This window comes from Oncorhynchus mykiss, chromosome 20 (genome assembly GCF_057628025.1).
Source record: "Oncorhynchus mykiss isolate SJ-2025 chromosome 20, ASM5762802v1, whole genome shotgun sequence".
In the NCBI taxonomy this organism is placed as follows: domain Eukaryota; kingdom Metazoa; phylum Chordata; class Actinopteri; order Salmoniformes; family Salmonidae; genus Oncorhynchus; species Oncorhynchus mykiss.
In genome coordinates, this window is record NC_143041.1 from 13,712,286 (window position 1) to 13,728,383 (window position 16,098).

The following is a 16,098-nucleotide window of genomic DNA, read 5'->3' on the forward strand; positions in this document are numbered from 1 at the left end:
AGAGTGGAGAGATGAGAGAGATGTAGAGAGTGGAGAGATGTAGAGAGTGGAGAGAAGTAGAGAGTGGAGAGATGTGGAGAGAAGTAGAGAGTGGAGAGATGTGGAGAGATGTAGAGAGGAAGAGATGTGGAGAGATGTAGAGAGGGAGAGATGTAGAGAGACGTAGATAGTGGAGAGATGTGGAGAGATGTAGAGAGGGAGAGATGTAGAGAGATGGAGAGATGTGGAGAGATGTAGAGGGGGAGAGATGTGGAGAGATGTAGAGAGATGTAGATAGTGGAGAGATGTAGAGAGATGTAGATAGTGGAGAGATGTAGAGAGATGGAGAGAGATGTAGAGAAGGAGAGATGTAGAGAGATATAGAGAGGGAGAGATGTGGAGAGATGTGGAGAGATGTAGATAGTGGAGAGATGTGAGGGGATGTAGAGAGGGAGAGATGTGCAGAGATGTAGAGAGATATAGAGAGGGAGAGATGTAGAGAGATGCAGATAGTGGAGAGATGTAGAGAGATATAGAGAGGGAGAGATGTGGAGATGGAGAGATGTAGAGAGGGAGAGATGTAGAGAGGGAGAGATGTGGAGAGATGTAGAGAGATATAGAGAGGGAGAGATGTAGAGAGATGTAGATAGTGGAGAGATATAGAGAGATATAGAGAGGGGGAGATGTGGATATGGAGAGAGGGAGAGATGTAGAGAGGGAGAGATGTGGAGAGATGTAGAGAGATATAGAGGGGGTGAGATGTAGAGAGATGTAGAGAGATGTAGATAGTGGAGAGATGTAGAGAGATATAGAGAGGGTGAGATGTAGAGAGATGTAGAGAGATGTAGATAGTGGAGAGATAAGAAAGGAGGAATAGAGGAAATAGAGAGCAGCTGTCCTTTTTCACATTCATTTGATGTGTAGTTGGACCTACACAACAGATTGCCCATATGGACTCATCTTGATAGTCAGCCAAGTTTGGAAACGTCTGTCAGACTTTGATTTTGGAGTGAAAGAGGGAGCGAGGGAGGGAGAGCGATAGAGCGGTAGAGAGATCTCACCTGAAACACAGTGACGATGGCCCAGAGCAGAGAGTCAAAGTTCTTCCTGTCTGGTAGAGTGTCTCCATCTCTCTCTGATCCAAACTTACAGCCAAACAGATGCATACCCAGGATACTGACGGAGAGAGAAGGAGCGGGAGGACAGAGGAAGAGAGAGGGAAGGATGGAGAGGTAGAGAGAGAAAGAGAGAGAGAGCGGTCACCAAAGGGAGTCATGGCATGAGAAAAGAAGATAAATAGATTCAGACTCCCACTGTTTCAGTCTGCTGTTGTTCTCTTGTTGTGTAATTATGAATAGGAAAGAACTGAACCCATGGGACATGTGTGTGTATTCTCCATGTTATTCTGACTAGACAGCAATGCGGCTAGTTTGTGGGTGTAGAGGGATCAGTGACTATGCCTCTAGTCTGTGAACTTGGCTCCTCTTCACTCAAACACTCAGTGGGTGTTTGTCTAAGCACACTGTTCTAGTCAAACTACTGTGTGTGTGTGTGTGTGTGTGTGTGTGTGTGTGTGTGTGTGTGTGTGTGTGTGTGTGTGTGTGTCTGCGTGCGTGCGTGCGCGTGTGTGCGTGAGCGTGTGTGCGTGAGCGTGTGTGTGTGAGCGTGTGTGTATGCTGTATAGAACTTACACATAGATTTCATTTTGCTGAGCTTGCCAGTGGCCAAACAGGATGCACCAGGGATGCTGAGGAAAATAGGGAATCTCCCCTCGCTCGTGTCATTCTATCCTCTCTTCCTCAATCCTCCTGGCAAACGTCTCTTGTGTTTGTTTATTCCCCTCCAGTGTTCTGACGAAGCGGAACACTCTTCACCTCTCTGTCTTCCTCTTCCCTTTCTCTCCAGCTACCTCTCTTTATCCACCCCTCTGTATGCACCTCTATTGTACTTGCGTGTACCACCTAGTGTCTTTCTCCCGCCCCTCCACCTCCTTCTTCCCCTCCTCACTTTGAGACAACGACGATAAAGACTACCCCTCATTTCCGTATAAACGCGTGTCAGCTTGTGCGTCTGACATACGTGTCAAAATGACTTTTTTTTAAGACATTTCGCATAGGCCCATACCTGAAGATGAAAATGAAGAGCATGAGTAGCATACAGAAGGTGGCCACGTTGTCCATCGTCTTCATCAGCACCACCAGCTGCCTCTGCAGAGCGGGCATGAAGCGCACCAGCTTCAACACGCGCATCAGTCTGAAGGTACGCAGCACTGACAGACCACCGCCCTGCTGGCCCACGATCTCCCATACACTGAGGAGAGATGGAGAACACATAGTAATTGTGTTTATAAACTGGGCGGTTCGAGACCTGAATGCTGATTGGCTGACAGCCGTGGTATATCAGACCCTATACCAAAGGTATGGCAAAACATGTATTTGTACTGCTCTAGTTACGTTGGTAACCAGTTTCTAATTGCAAAAAGACACCACAGGGGTTGTGGAGTGCCTAAGAACAGCCCTTAGTCGTGGTTTACTGGCCGTATAGCCCACCCGCTCGGGACTTACTGCGTAACTATACGATATGCCATTTAGCAGAAGCTTTCATCCAAAGTGAATTGCAGTCTAGAATGCATACATTTGTTTTACGTATGCGTCCTACTGGTAATCATCCCAATATCCTGGTGTTGCAGGCACCGTGCTCTACCAACTGAGCTACAGAGGATCACGCATATTCAGTGCCCAGTTACAGGATAAGCCACTCACTGGAAGGCGAGCGACCTGAAAAGTCAGGCCTTGATATCTTAACACAGTAAAGACTTGTCAGTGTGCCATCAGTTCGAACCTAATGTGTCATGTAAATCAAACGCTGCCTTGTTAATGACGACCTCGTCTCGGACACCCAGAACTAAAACACGAGGCATGACTGCCTTCTCGTCTTGTGCACCAGACGCATGGAATAGTCTACAATCCATGCTTCGTCTAGATGTGTTAGTGCCTCTGAATGGAATAGTCTACAATCCATGCTTCGTCTAGATGTGTTAGTGCCTCTGAATGGAATAGTCTACAATCCATGCTTCATCTAGATGTGTTAGTGCCTCTGAATGGAATAGTCTACAATCCATGCTTCGTCTAGATGTGTTAGTGCCTCTGAATGGAATAGTCTACAATCCATGCTTTGTCTAGATGTGTTAGTGCCTCTGAATGGAATAGTCTACAATCCATGCTTCATCTAGATGTGTTAGTGCCTCTGAATGGAATAATCTACAATCCATGCTTCGTCTAGATGTGTTAGTGCCTCTGAATGGAATAGTCTACAATCCATGCTTCGTCTAGATGTGTTAGTGCCTCTGAATGGAATAGTCTACAATCCATGCTTCATCTAGATGTGTTAGTGCCTCTGAATGGAATAGTCTACAATCCATGCTTCGTCTAGATGTGTTAGTGCCTCTGAATGGAATAGTCTACAATCCATGCTTCATCTAGATGTGTTAGTGCCTCTGAATGGAATAGTCTACAATCCATGCTTCATCTAGATGTGTTAGTGCCTCTGAATGGAATAGTCTACAATCCATGCTTCATCTAGATGTGTTAGTGCCTCTGAATGGAATAGTCTACAATCCATGCTTCATCTAGATGTGTTAGTGCCTCTGAATGGAATAGTCTACAATCCATGCTTCGTCTAGATATGTTAGTGCCTCTGAATGGAATAGTCTACAATCCATGCTTCGTCTAGATGTGTTAGTGCCTCTGAATGGAATAGTCTACAATCCATGCTTCATCTAGATGTGTTAGTGCCTCTGAATGGAATAGTCTACAATCCATGTTTCGTCTAGATGTGTTAGTGCCTCTGAATGGAATAGTCTACAATCCATGCTTCATCTAGATGTGTTAGTGCCTCTGAATGGAATAGTCTACAATCCATGCTTCATCTAGATGTGTTAGTGCCTCTGAATGGAATAGTCTACAATCCATGCTTCGTCTAGATATGTTAGTGCCTCTGAATGGAATAGTCTACAATCCATGCTTCGTCTAGATGTGTTAGTGCCACTGAATGGAATAGTCTACAATCCATGCTTCATCTAGATGTGTTAGTGCCTCTGAATGGAATAGTCTACAATCCATGCTTCATCTAGATGTGTTAGTGCCTCTGAATGGAATAGTCTACAATCCATGCTTCATCTAGATGTGTTAGTGCCTCTGAATGGAATAGTCTACAATCCATGCTTCATCTAGATGTGTTAGTGCCTCTGAATGGAATAGTCTACAATCCATGCTTCATCTAGATGTGTTAGTGCCACTGAATGGAATAGTCTACAATCCATGCTTCATCTAGATGTGTTAGTGCCTCTGAATGGAATAGTCTACAATCCATGCTTCATCTAGATGTGTTAGTGCCACTGAATGAATTTAAAAGGCTGGATCATGTTGTTGTATTGTTGTTTGTTTTAATTCTGGAACGTATTGATTGTTGCTGCCTTATTGGCCAGATCTCTCTTGAAAAGACACTCTGGGTCTCAATGGGCTTTTCCTGGTTAGAAAAAGGTTAAATTAAATAAATAAATAAAAAATATCGGGTAATTGCGTCAGATGCTCACTTTTAGTTTTGGGGGAGATGTGTTATATTGAAACAGTACTGACAAGAATAGAAATGTCTCTAACTCTCTAAACAGAAATTCTCAGACAGTTTCAGGCAGGTATATGGGCCCTCCCCTTCCTAAATGTGAAAAGATGCGAGCGCCTTGGAGAAATCCTGATTTGTCCAAATGATCAGTGACGAAAAACCTGCATAGCGGAACAACCCACTGTGCAAAAACGGGTTGACTCAATGTTGTTCCCACATCACTTCAACACCCTAAAATTAATTTGATGTTGAATCAACGTGGAAACGATTTGGATTTGAAAAAGTGACGTCTGCGCCCAGTGTGAAAGTTCCTCGTTAGTCATGGCATCCCACAGTCCGTCGACAGATGCGACTACCATTTATGTTACGCGCTTCAGTCCATGGGAGTTTACCGACAATCTGGTGTAGTGTGTTGTGTGTTAGACCTTACCTGATGACCACTATGATCCCGTCAAAAATGTTGTAGGGGTTTTTGATGTATCCGAATGGCCCATAGACCAACACCTTGAGTAACATCTCCAAGGCAAACAGACTGGTGAACACTATGTTACTGATCTCCAACGCATTGGTCAGCTCATCAGGCTGGGGGAGAGAGAGATGGAGAGATAGAGAGAGAGAGAGAGAGAGAGAGAGAGAAGGGAGAGAGACAGAGAGAGAGAGAGAGAGAGAGAGAGCGAGAGAGAGAAGGGAGAGAGACAGAGAGAGAGAGAGAGAGAGAAGGGAGAGAGACAGAGAGAGAGAGAGCAATCATAAAACATAGTTACATCCAGAACACACAAACAAACACATCCGCTGATTAGAAAAGGAAATATGTCAGCGACATCTGTTTTCAGCAACCATCAGAGATGTGTACTGTTAATCCCACAGCTAAATGAAACACATGCTGCTTCATAGGGAGCAGCGCGTGCGTGTGTGTGTGCGTGTGTGTGTGCGTGTGTGCGTGTGTGTGTGTGTGTGTGTGTGTGTGTGTGTGTGTGCGTGTGTGTGTACGGTAGTATGTTTTGTGTAGGTATACGGGCCATAGAATACAGTACTGTGTATCGGGAGCATCAAAGAGGTAGCATCGGCATATGTCACATGTTATGTTCTGCTGTATGTGTGTGATACAGAGACATCGATACAGCTGGAATCCAATGGCGATGGCACTGCCTGTGTGTGTGTGTGCCACTTTCCAACATGTACAGGTAAGTCTGCACGTGTGTGTGTGTGCTTTGTGTCTCTCTCCCGCTCTCTCTCTAAGGCTATATCAGGGTGAAGTGAAGGTCTGTGGCTCCTAAACTGTTCTCTGGTCTTATTCTGTTTATTCCCTAATACCGTGGTACACAACCACCACATCACTCAATCACACACCACATCAATCACAATCCTGCTCAGGTCAAGTTCAGAGCACATGAATACAGATGTGTGTGCGTGCAGACACACACACACACAAACACACACTGTTGTAATAGATGTGGTTGATAAGCCAGTATACGGAGAAACATTTTTACGAGGTGAGAGGGGATTGGACGAGAGACATCTGGGACAGGTAATATATTGAGCTGGAGTGTGTATTATGCCTGTGTATTTGCATGTGTGTGTGTGTGTTTGTGTGTGTTTTTTGTTTCTTTCTTCTCTTGTTACAGACCATATATTAAGCATTCTTCAACCCACGTGCTGTTACTGTTATAGAATGCAACCTTAGATGCCCCCATCAGAACGAACACCTCTCCCTCCCTCCCTCCCACCCACCCAACACACACTCACTAACACACACACACACACATTGGTTGGATGAGGGTAAGTGTCAGAAATAGTATGGTACTGCATCATGGGCAGTCAGGAACAAACAGCAGCACCATTAGATTACATTATATCAGATTAGATGAGATTAGATTAGAGTTAACCAGATTACAAGACCAAACCTCTACTCCTCATCTCACTCCCTCACGTCACATTAAGGAGGAAATAGCCATGTTGTGTGTGTGCGTGTGAATGTGCACGTGTGAATGTCCGTGTGTGTGTGCGTGTCCGTGAGAGAGAGAGAGAGAGCGAGCGAGAGAGAGAGAGAGAGAGAGAGAGAGAGAGAGCGAGAGAGAGAGCGAGAGAGAGAGAGAGAGAGAGAGAAAGAGAGAGAGAAAGAGAGAGAGAGGGGTGGGGGGTGATTGAAAAGCATCCATTGTTAGTGGAAGTTGCTGAAGCTTTTTAGCAAGGCCTTGGGGGTCATCAATATTGATCTGTGCTTGTTGCTGTAACCCAGTCAGCCATTTCTGGGTCACTTAATGTCCCAAACACTCAATCTCTATTTAGGACCTGAACCTTCACAGCTGCTATCTCATAAGAGGTCTCCTAAATGGCTGTGCTCTCTTAGAAGGGTGAATGCTCAGTGAATAGACAAATCAAATCTAAGTTTATTGGCAGTGTACATAGATTTGCATATGTTATCGCAGGTGCAGCAAAATGCTTGTGTTTCTAGCTCCAACAGTGAACACTGTATATACATTTAATGGTGTGTTTTGTATGTAAACATTATTATAATGACCAGTGCTCAATGACTTACAATACAATATCTACAGTTGAAGTCGGAAGTTTACATACACCTTAGCCAAATACATTTAAACTCAGTTTTTCACAATTCCTGACATTTAATCCTAGTAAAAAAATCCCTGTCTTAGGTCAGTTAGGATCACCACTTTATTTTAAGAATGTGAAATGTCAGAATAATAGTAGAGAGAACTTTTTATTTCAGCTTTTATTTCTTTCAACACATTCCCAGTTGGTCAGAAGTTTACATACACTCACTTGGTATTTGGTAGCATTGCTTTTAAATTGTTTAACTTGGGTCAAACATTTCGGGTAGCCTTCCACAAGCTTCCCACAATAAGCTGGGTTAATTTTGGCCCATTCCTCCTGACAGAGCTGGTGTAACTGAGTCAGGTTTGTAGGCCTCCTTGCTCGCACACGCTTATTCAGTTCTGCCCACAGATTTTCTATAGGATTGAGGTCAGGGCTTTGTGATGGCCACTCCAATACCTTGACTTTGTTGTCCTTAAGCCATTTTGCCACAACTTTGGAAGTATGCTTGAGGTCATTGTCCATTTCGAAAACCCATTTGTGACCAAGCTTTAACTGATGTCTTGAGATGTTCAATATATCCACATAATTTTCCTACCTCATGATGCCATCTATTTTGTGAAGTGCACCAGTCAGTCCTGCAGCAAAGCACCCCCACAACATGATGCTGCCACCCCTGTGCTTCATGGTGGGATGGTGTTCTTCGGCTTGCAAGCTTCCCTCTTTTTCATCCAAACATAACAATGGTCATTATGGCCAAACAGTTCTATTTTTATTTCATCAGACCAGAGGACAATTCTCCAAAAAGTATGATCTTTGTTCCCATGTGCAGTTGCAAATGGTAGACTAGCTTTTTTATGGCGGTTTTGGAGCAGTGGCTTCTTCCTTGCTTTTCAGGTTATGTCGATATTGGACTCGTTTTACTGTGGATATACAGTGCCTTGCGAAAGTATTCGCCCCCCTTGAACTTTGCGACCTTTTGCCACATTTCAGGCTTCAAACATAAAGATATAAAACTGTATTTTTTTGTGAAGAATCAACAACAAGTGGGACACAATCATGAAGTGGAACGACATTTATTGGATATGTCAAACTTTGTTAACAAATCAAAAACTGAAAAATTGGGCGTGCAAAATTATTCAGCCCCCTTAAGTTAATACTTTGTAGCGCCACCTTTTGCTGCGATTACAGCTGTAAGTCGCTTGGGGTATGTCTCTATCAGTTTTGCACATCGAGAGACTGAACATTTTTCCCATTCCTCCTTGCAAAACAGCTCGAGCTCAGTGAGGTTGGATGGAGAGCATTTGTGAACAGCAGTTTTCAGTTCTTTAAACAGATTCTCGATTGGATTCAGGTCTGGACTTTGACTTGGCCATTCTAACACCTGAATATGTTTATTTTTGAACCATTCCATTGTAGATTTTGCTTTATGTTTTGGATCATTGTCTTGTTGGAAGACAAATCTCCGTCCCAGTCTCAGGTCTTTTGCAGACTCCATCAGGTTTTCTTCCAGAATGGTCCTGTATTTGGCTCCATCCATCTTCCCATTAATTTTAACCATCTTCCCTGTCCCTGCTGAAGAAAAGCAGGCCCAAACCATGATGCTGCCACCACCATGTTTGACAGTGGGGATGATGTGTTGCTTTTACGCCAAACATAACGTTTTGCATTGTTGCCAAAAAGTTCAATTTTGGTTTCATCTGACAAGAGCACCTTCTTCCACGTTTGGTGTCTCCCCCAGGTTGCTTGTGGCAAACTTTAAACAACACTTTTTATGGATATCTTTAAGAAATGGCTTTCTTCTTGCCACTCTTCCATAAAGGCCAGATTTGTGCAATATACGACTGATTGTTGTTCTATGGACAGAGTCTCCCACCTCAGCTGTAGATCTCTGCAGTTCATCTAGAGTGATCATGGGCCTCTTGGCTGCATCTCTGATCAGTCTTCTCCTTGTATGAGCTGAAAGTTTAGAGGGACGGCCAGGTCTTGGTAGATTTGCAGTGGTCTGATACTCCTTCCATTTCAATATTATCGCTTGCACAGTGCTCCTTGGGATGTTTAAAGCTTGGGAAATCTTTTTGTATCCAAATCCGGCTTTAAACTTCTTCACAACAGTATCTCGGATCTGCCTGGTGTGTTCCTTGTTCTTCATGATGCTCTCTGCGCTTTTAACGGACCTCTGAGACTATCACAGTGCAGGTGCATTTATACGGAGACTTGATTACAGACAGGTGGATTGTATTTATCATCATTAGTCATTTAGGTCAACATTGGATCATTCAGAGATCCTCACTGAACTTCTGGAGAGAGTTTGCTGCACTGAAAGTAAAGGGGCTGAATAATTTTGCACGCCCAATTTTTCAGTTTTTGATTTGTTAAAAAAGTTTGAAATATCCAATAAATGTCGTTCCACTTCATGATTGTGTCCCACTTGTTGTTGATTCTTCACAAAAAAATACAGTTTTATATCTTTATGTTTGAAGCCTGAAATGTGGCAAAAGGTCGCAAAGTTCAAGGGGGCCGAATACTTTCGCAAGGCACTGTAGATCATTTTGTACCTATTTCCTCTAGCATCTTCACAAGGTCATTTGCTGTTGTTCTGGGATTGATTTGCACTTTTCACACAAAAGTACGTTCATCTCTAGGAGACAGAACGTGTCTCCTTCCTGAGCGGTATGACGGCTGTGTGGTCTCATGGTGTTTATACTTGCGTACTATTGTTTGTACAGATGAACGTGGTACCTTCCGTGATTTGGAAATTGCTCCCAAGGATGAACCAGACTTGTGGAGGTCTACAATTTTTTTTCTGAGGTCTTAGCTGATTTATTTTGATTTTCCCATGATGTCAAGCAAAGAGGCACTGAGTTCGAAGGTAGGCCTTGAAATACATCCACAGGTACACCTGACTCAAAAAGAAGCTTCTAAAGCCATGACACAATTTTCCGGAATTTTCCAAGCTGTTTAAAGGCACAGTCAACTTAGTGTACGTAAACTTCTGACCCACTGGAATTGTGATACAGTGAATTACAAGTGAAATAATCTGTCTGTGAACAATTGTTGGAAAAATGACTTGTGTTCTGCACAAAGTAGATGTCCTAACCGACTTGCCAAAACTATAGTTTGTTAACAAGAAATTTGTGGAGTCGTTGAAAAACGAGTTTTAATGGCTACAACCTAAGTGTATTTAAAGTTCCGACTTCAATTGTACATACACTACATTACCAAAAATATGTGGACACCTGCTCTTCGAACATCTCATTCCAAAATCATTGGCATTAATATGGAGCACCCGTTTCTGCTATAAGAGCCTCCACTCTTCTGGGGAGGCTTTCCACTAGACGTTGGAACATTACTGCGGGACTTGCTTCCATTCAGCCACAAGAGCATTAGCGAGATTGGGAACTTTTATTTGGAGATTGGACCTGGCTCATATTCAGCGTTCCAATTCATTCCTAAGGTGTTCAATGGGTTTGAGGTCAAGGGCTCTGTGCAGGCCAGTCAAGTTCTTCCACAACAATCTCGACAAACCATTTCTGTATAGACCTCGCTTTGTGCATAGGAAAACTGTCATGCTGAAACAGGAAAGGGCCTTCCCCAAGCTGTTGCCACAAAGTTGGAAGCACAGAATTGTCTAGAATGTCATTATATGCTGTAGAGTTAAGATTTCCCTTCACTGGAACTAAGGGACATAGCCCAAACCATGAAAAACAGCCTCAGACCATTATTCCTCCTCCGCCAAACTTTACAGTTAGCACTATGTATTGGGGCAGATTGGACTGCCAGATGGTGAAGCACGGTTCATCACTCCAGAGAACGCGTTTCCACTGCTCCAGCGTCCAATGGCGATGAGCTTTACACCACTCCAGCCGACGCTTGGCATTGCGAAGGGTGATCTTGGGCTTGTGTGTGGTTGCTCGGCCATGGAAACCCATTTCAAGAAGCTCCAGACGAACAGTTATTGTGCTGACATTGCTTCCAAAGACAGTTTGGAACTCGGTAGTGAATGTTGCATCAGAGGACAAACGATTTTTACGCGCTTACGCGCTACGTGAATCAGCACTCGGCTTGTGAGCTTGTGTGGCTGAGCCGTTGTTGCTCCTAGATGTTTCCACATTACAATAACAGCACTTACAGTTGACCGGGCAGCTCTAGCAAGGCAGAAATTTGACGAACTAACTTGTTGGAAAGGTGGCATCCTATGGCGGTGCCATGTTGAAAGTCACTGAGATCTTCAGTAAGGTAATTCTACTGTCAATGTTTGTCTATGGAGATTGCATGGCGGTGCGCTCGATTCGTCAAGTGCACTATAGGCCGAACCGTTGGGCAATCGGATGACTCCGATGACCGTGTCTGCAGTAACGTAGCAGACATAAAAGAAAGCTATAGCAAAGTTGATACTGTGAGATTTCATAACGTTTAAAAACATGATTAGAGAGAGACTGTCAACGAACACAGAAAAGAGATGCTGTTTTTATGAGTGAGTTCAGGTTTATTAAGTTCTTACTCACCTCTGTCAACACTTTGTATTCAACACTTTTATAACCCATAAAAGGTGCGTTCTTCCTATTTCCACTCAGCGCCATAACAAGCACTGTAGCAGGAATGAATGAGTAGGAAAGTGTATTGTTATTGTTGTTGTTACTAGCGACTTTGGTCTTTTTTAATATCGAGGAATAGTTAACTTTCTCTGTTCATAGGAGTAACAACATGAATTTGTACATGACTGTAAATAATCCGGTGCGACTCGAGTTTCGCCATCAGCTGGAAGACGGTGTCCCTTTTTGGTCAGTGTCAGTGGAGGACAGGGTGAGCGGAGTGAAGTTTGTAATTTCCACTTTAAAATGTCTGACTTCATTTGCTCCAAAAATGTCCATTCATTATAATCCACACAATAACTCACATGTGCTGTTACTGCAGCATCATTGTCCTGCTGTGAGAAACTTGTCAAATTGAGATCCTACACCTGTATAATGCCAGATACTCTTAGACAATAGGTCGACTGTAACTCTACATTTTGTGAGCTGAGATAATATTTATCCTGCTTGACTACAGGAATGCAGACCTGGCAGTCAGGATGGCTGCCACACCACCCCCCCCCCCTCCCTCCTCTCCCAGAGCCAGACCTGAAACCCCTGTTTTCTTATTAACAATGTACGAAATGTAGAGGTGTAAAGAGAGAGCGAGAGAGAGAGAACGAGAGTAAGTTAGAGAGAGGAAGTTCAGGGGGAAAACAATCCCACCATAAGCAAAGGAAAGAAGAGAGATGGATGGATGACGAGGGACGGGCAGGAGAGGTTGAAAGTCCCCTCACTCATTTGTTTACTGCAAAGAACAAAGGTGAGTATCCTTCATGTAAAGTAGAAAACTGCCCTCTGTTTAAATGGAGCAGCCTGTGTCACATAGTTGGAAGCAGGGCAACTATTTACACACAGACACACACACGCACTCACACACCATAAAAGGTCACACTCTTACAGTAACTGGGGAGAGGGAGCAGATACATCCTCTATCTATCCACTCCCTCCACCCCTTCTCCCCTCTCTCCCCCTCTTCCTGTCCTGACCTTGGAGTGGAAGGAGTGTCTGGAAGGTCAAGCTGGGTGTTACAGGTTATGTGTGTGTGTGTGTGTGTGTGTGTGTGTGTGTGTGTGTGTGTGTGTGTGTGTGTGTGTGTGTGTGTGTGTGTGTGTGTGTGTGTGTGTGTGTGTGTGCGTGCGTGCGTGCGTGCGTGCGTGCGTGCGTGCGTGCGTGATACTAGTGTAAATACTATAGTATTCACTGTAGTGTTTTTGCAGAATGTACTGTAGTATACTGTAGTACTTCCAGTAGTGTTTTTGCAGACTGTACTACACTGTAGTATTTACTGTAGTGTTTTTGTGGAATGTACTATAGTATACTGCAGAATTTACTGTAGTGTTTTCACAGACTGTAGTATACTGTAGTATTTATTGTAGCGTTAACTATAATCTCTTGTTTAATTATCTTTCAAAAAGAAGAAGGCCTTCTCTTTCAGGAAACCCACTGGAGAAATACTAAACACATTTTCCATAACCTGTAGCTAAGTAGAACTGCGGTCTGACCAGAAAGTTCCGAGAAAGTTCAGGGAACACAATATATGAGCTATACTTGGCATGTAGGTTTCTCACTTACGGGTGGCACAAATTGCATTATTGGGGGAGGGGATTTGGCTGGATATATCCAATCAAATCAAATTGTATTTGTCACATGCGCCGAATGCGAGTGAAATTCTTACTTTCAAGTCCTTAACCAACAATGCAGTTTTAAGAAAATACCTAAAAAAAAGTAAGAATAATTCAAGAGCAGTAGTAAATAACAATAGCGGGGCTATATACAGGGGGCACCGGTACAGAGTCAATGTGGGGGGCACCGGTGTCGAGGTAATATGTACATGTAGGTAGAGTTATTAAAGTGACTATGCACAGATAATAACAGAGAGTAGCAGCAGCAGTGTAGAAGAGTGTGTGGGGGTGGGGGCAATGCAAATAGTCTGGGTAGCCATTTGATTAGATGTTCAGGAGTCTTATGACTTGGGGGTAGAAGCAGTTTAGAAGCCTCTTGGACCTAGACTTGGCGCTCCGGTACCACTTGCCGTGCGATAGCAGAGAGAACAGTCTATAACTAGGGTGGCTGGAAGCTTTGACAATTTTTAGGGCCTTCCTCTGACACCGCCTGATATAGAGGTTCTGGATCGCAGGAAGCTTGGCCCTGGTGATGTACTGGGTCATACACACTACCCTCTGTAAGTGCCTTGCAGTCAGAGGTGAAGCAGTTGCCATACCAGGCAGTGGTGCAACCAGTCAGCATGCTCTCGATGGTGCAGGTGTAAAATCTTTTGAGGATCTGAGGACCCATGCCAAATCTTTTCAGTCTCCTGAGGGGGAATAGGTTTTTTGTCAGTAACCGAAAGGTTGCTGGGTTGAATCCCTGAGCTGACAAGGTATAAATCAGTCGTTCTGCTCCTGAGCAAGGCAGTTAACCAACCCACTGTTCCCCGGGCGCCAAAGACATGGATGTCATTTATGGCAGCCCCCCGCACCACTCTGATTCAGAGGGGTTGGGTTAAATGTGGAAGACACAGTTCAGTTGAATGCATTCAGTTGTTCAACTGACTAGGTATCCCCCTTTCCCTTATACTACAGGCTACCACAGAATTATATAGTAAGTACTGTAGTATCTACCACAGGGAGTGATAAGTACATATCTGTGTGTTTGTGTGTGTGTGGGGGGGGGGGGGGGTGGTATGTCAGTGTGTAATAAGTTGTCCAAGAGTGGATTGCATCACTCTTTGCCTGACCCGTTTTTGTGTGTTTGTTAAAAACCACATATGCAGACACCCAGTGTTGACCATCATTATGAACTATATATTGTGTTTATTGCACACCACACCACACACACAAAGACAGACACACACAGCTGCAGCAGCAGCGGGGGACCGTGCATAATGGTAAATTGATAGCTAGGCCATCTGAATCAGACGCACCCATCCTGTTAGTCATCATAATAATCAAACATTAATAAGACCATTAAATCGAATTACTGGCAGCAGAAATATTGATTGGCCTTTGCAAATAGATAGAGCATGATGAAGTGTGTGTGTGTGTGTGTGTGTGTGTGTGTAGGGGAGGGGGTAGAGTAGAAGAGAGTCCCCCCTCCCATTCTGATTGAGTGTTCCAATGTTCCAGCTTCCCTGTGAAGTTCTCCTTGGACTCCTGGGGAATTCTGGCAGGGACACACTCCCTCAGTCCTTTTATCCCCCAGCCGACCCACATGGTGTGCGTGTGTGTGTTCATGTGTGTGTGTGCGCGTGGAGCAGGCATCCAGATTCACAGGGTCACTATCGTTCTCTGACCCGGTCGCTCAGCAAACACTATCAAACGGCAATTACACACACACACACACACACACACACACACACACACACACACACACTGCTGGAGGTTTTAGGAGAGAGTTTTATAGTTTTCGGCTCCCTCCTCTTTCGGCTCCCTCCTCTCCTCTCCCCATCCACCCATCCCTCTCCCTCTTCTCTGCTCCCTCGTTATTAAATTTTTTTTCTTTCTCTCCCTCGTTCCCATTCTTCGTCTGGGTTCCTCTGACATGGATTCCTAATCTCTAGACGAGGCTGGGAAAGTTTGGAGAGACGAAACATTGATTTGAGTGTGTGCAAGAGCGTGTGAGTTTGTCCTTCTGTGTGCCTGTGTGAAAAGTTTGGTGTGGCAAAACATTGATCTACACTCATCCAATCCTACAACCACCCGTGACTATTACATCCAATGTCATCCCATGAAGGTCGTTCTCAGCCATAAAGGAGCTGAGACTGTGTGGTGGTCTTCTGTAGTTAGACACTCTATGAGGGGGGATAGAGAAAGAGAGAACCAGACGTCGGTGAAGTCTTGCTCAGAACCACACCTCAAAGTTCTCTCTGTAGGTATTCTATTTTATGGTGACAGCATTTTGTTGAATATTTTACAAAAATAATAATTGGGGGGTTTACAGGAACAATATTCAAAAAATATTGGTACAGTGTTTAAACAACAAAACTAAAAAGAAGTGGGCCTCCGCCCCCAACCTCTCATCCAATTTAATCAACCTTACCCAGCCAACATGTCTCCCTCCAACCACCCGCCTCCATGTTTTCCACCACTTACCACTTAGCAACCCTAGCAACCCTGTTAAGTATTCTAAGAAACTACCAGATATCCCACTCCGTCATTTCCATTTCCACTCTTTTCCAAGTGGGTTGGGTGGCTAGTCTCTCTATTCCCCCAAGACAGAGGGCTCGGACCCCAATGCTTTTCAACACTTTGAGGAAGTGGGTGCGATACAGCTACAAAAGTACACTCCCCCCAAAACAACTTTCACTGTCTTATTGTAAGCAACATCCTTGGCGCTTCCAGGCAGCTGCTCGAGAGCAACAATGTTTGAA

The 16,098-nt window shown here is 44.1% G+C and overlaps 1 protein-coding gene and 1 long non-coding RNA gene across 17 annotated transcripts in view; one reads left to right on the top strand and one right to left on the bottom strand.

Annotated features, from left to right (window-relative positions):
* Window positions 1–16,098, bottom strand: part of cacna1g (calcium voltage-gated channel subunit alpha1 G) — a 199,397-nt gene that overhangs the window by 121,564 nt on the left and 61,735 nt on the right. For all 16 annotated transcript variants that reach the window (XM_090212291.1, XM_036956460.2, XM_090212290.1 and 13 more), the window contains exons 9-11: window positions 5,030–5,181; window positions 2,104–2,289; window positions 1,041–1,155 (exon numbers count right to left, since the gene is read on the bottom strand). In XM_090212291.1, coding sequence (XP_090068417.1) covers window positions 1,041–1,155; window positions 2,104–2,289; window positions 5,030–5,181 — 453 coding nt within the window. The remainder of the gene's footprint in view (window positions 1–1,040; window positions 1,156–2,103; window positions 2,290–5,029; window positions 5,182–16,098) is intronic.
* Window positions 1–16,098, top strand: part of LOC149974398 (uncharacterized) — a 270,502-nt gene that overhangs the window by 44,243 nt on the left and 210,161 nt on the right. The window lies entirely within an intron of this gene.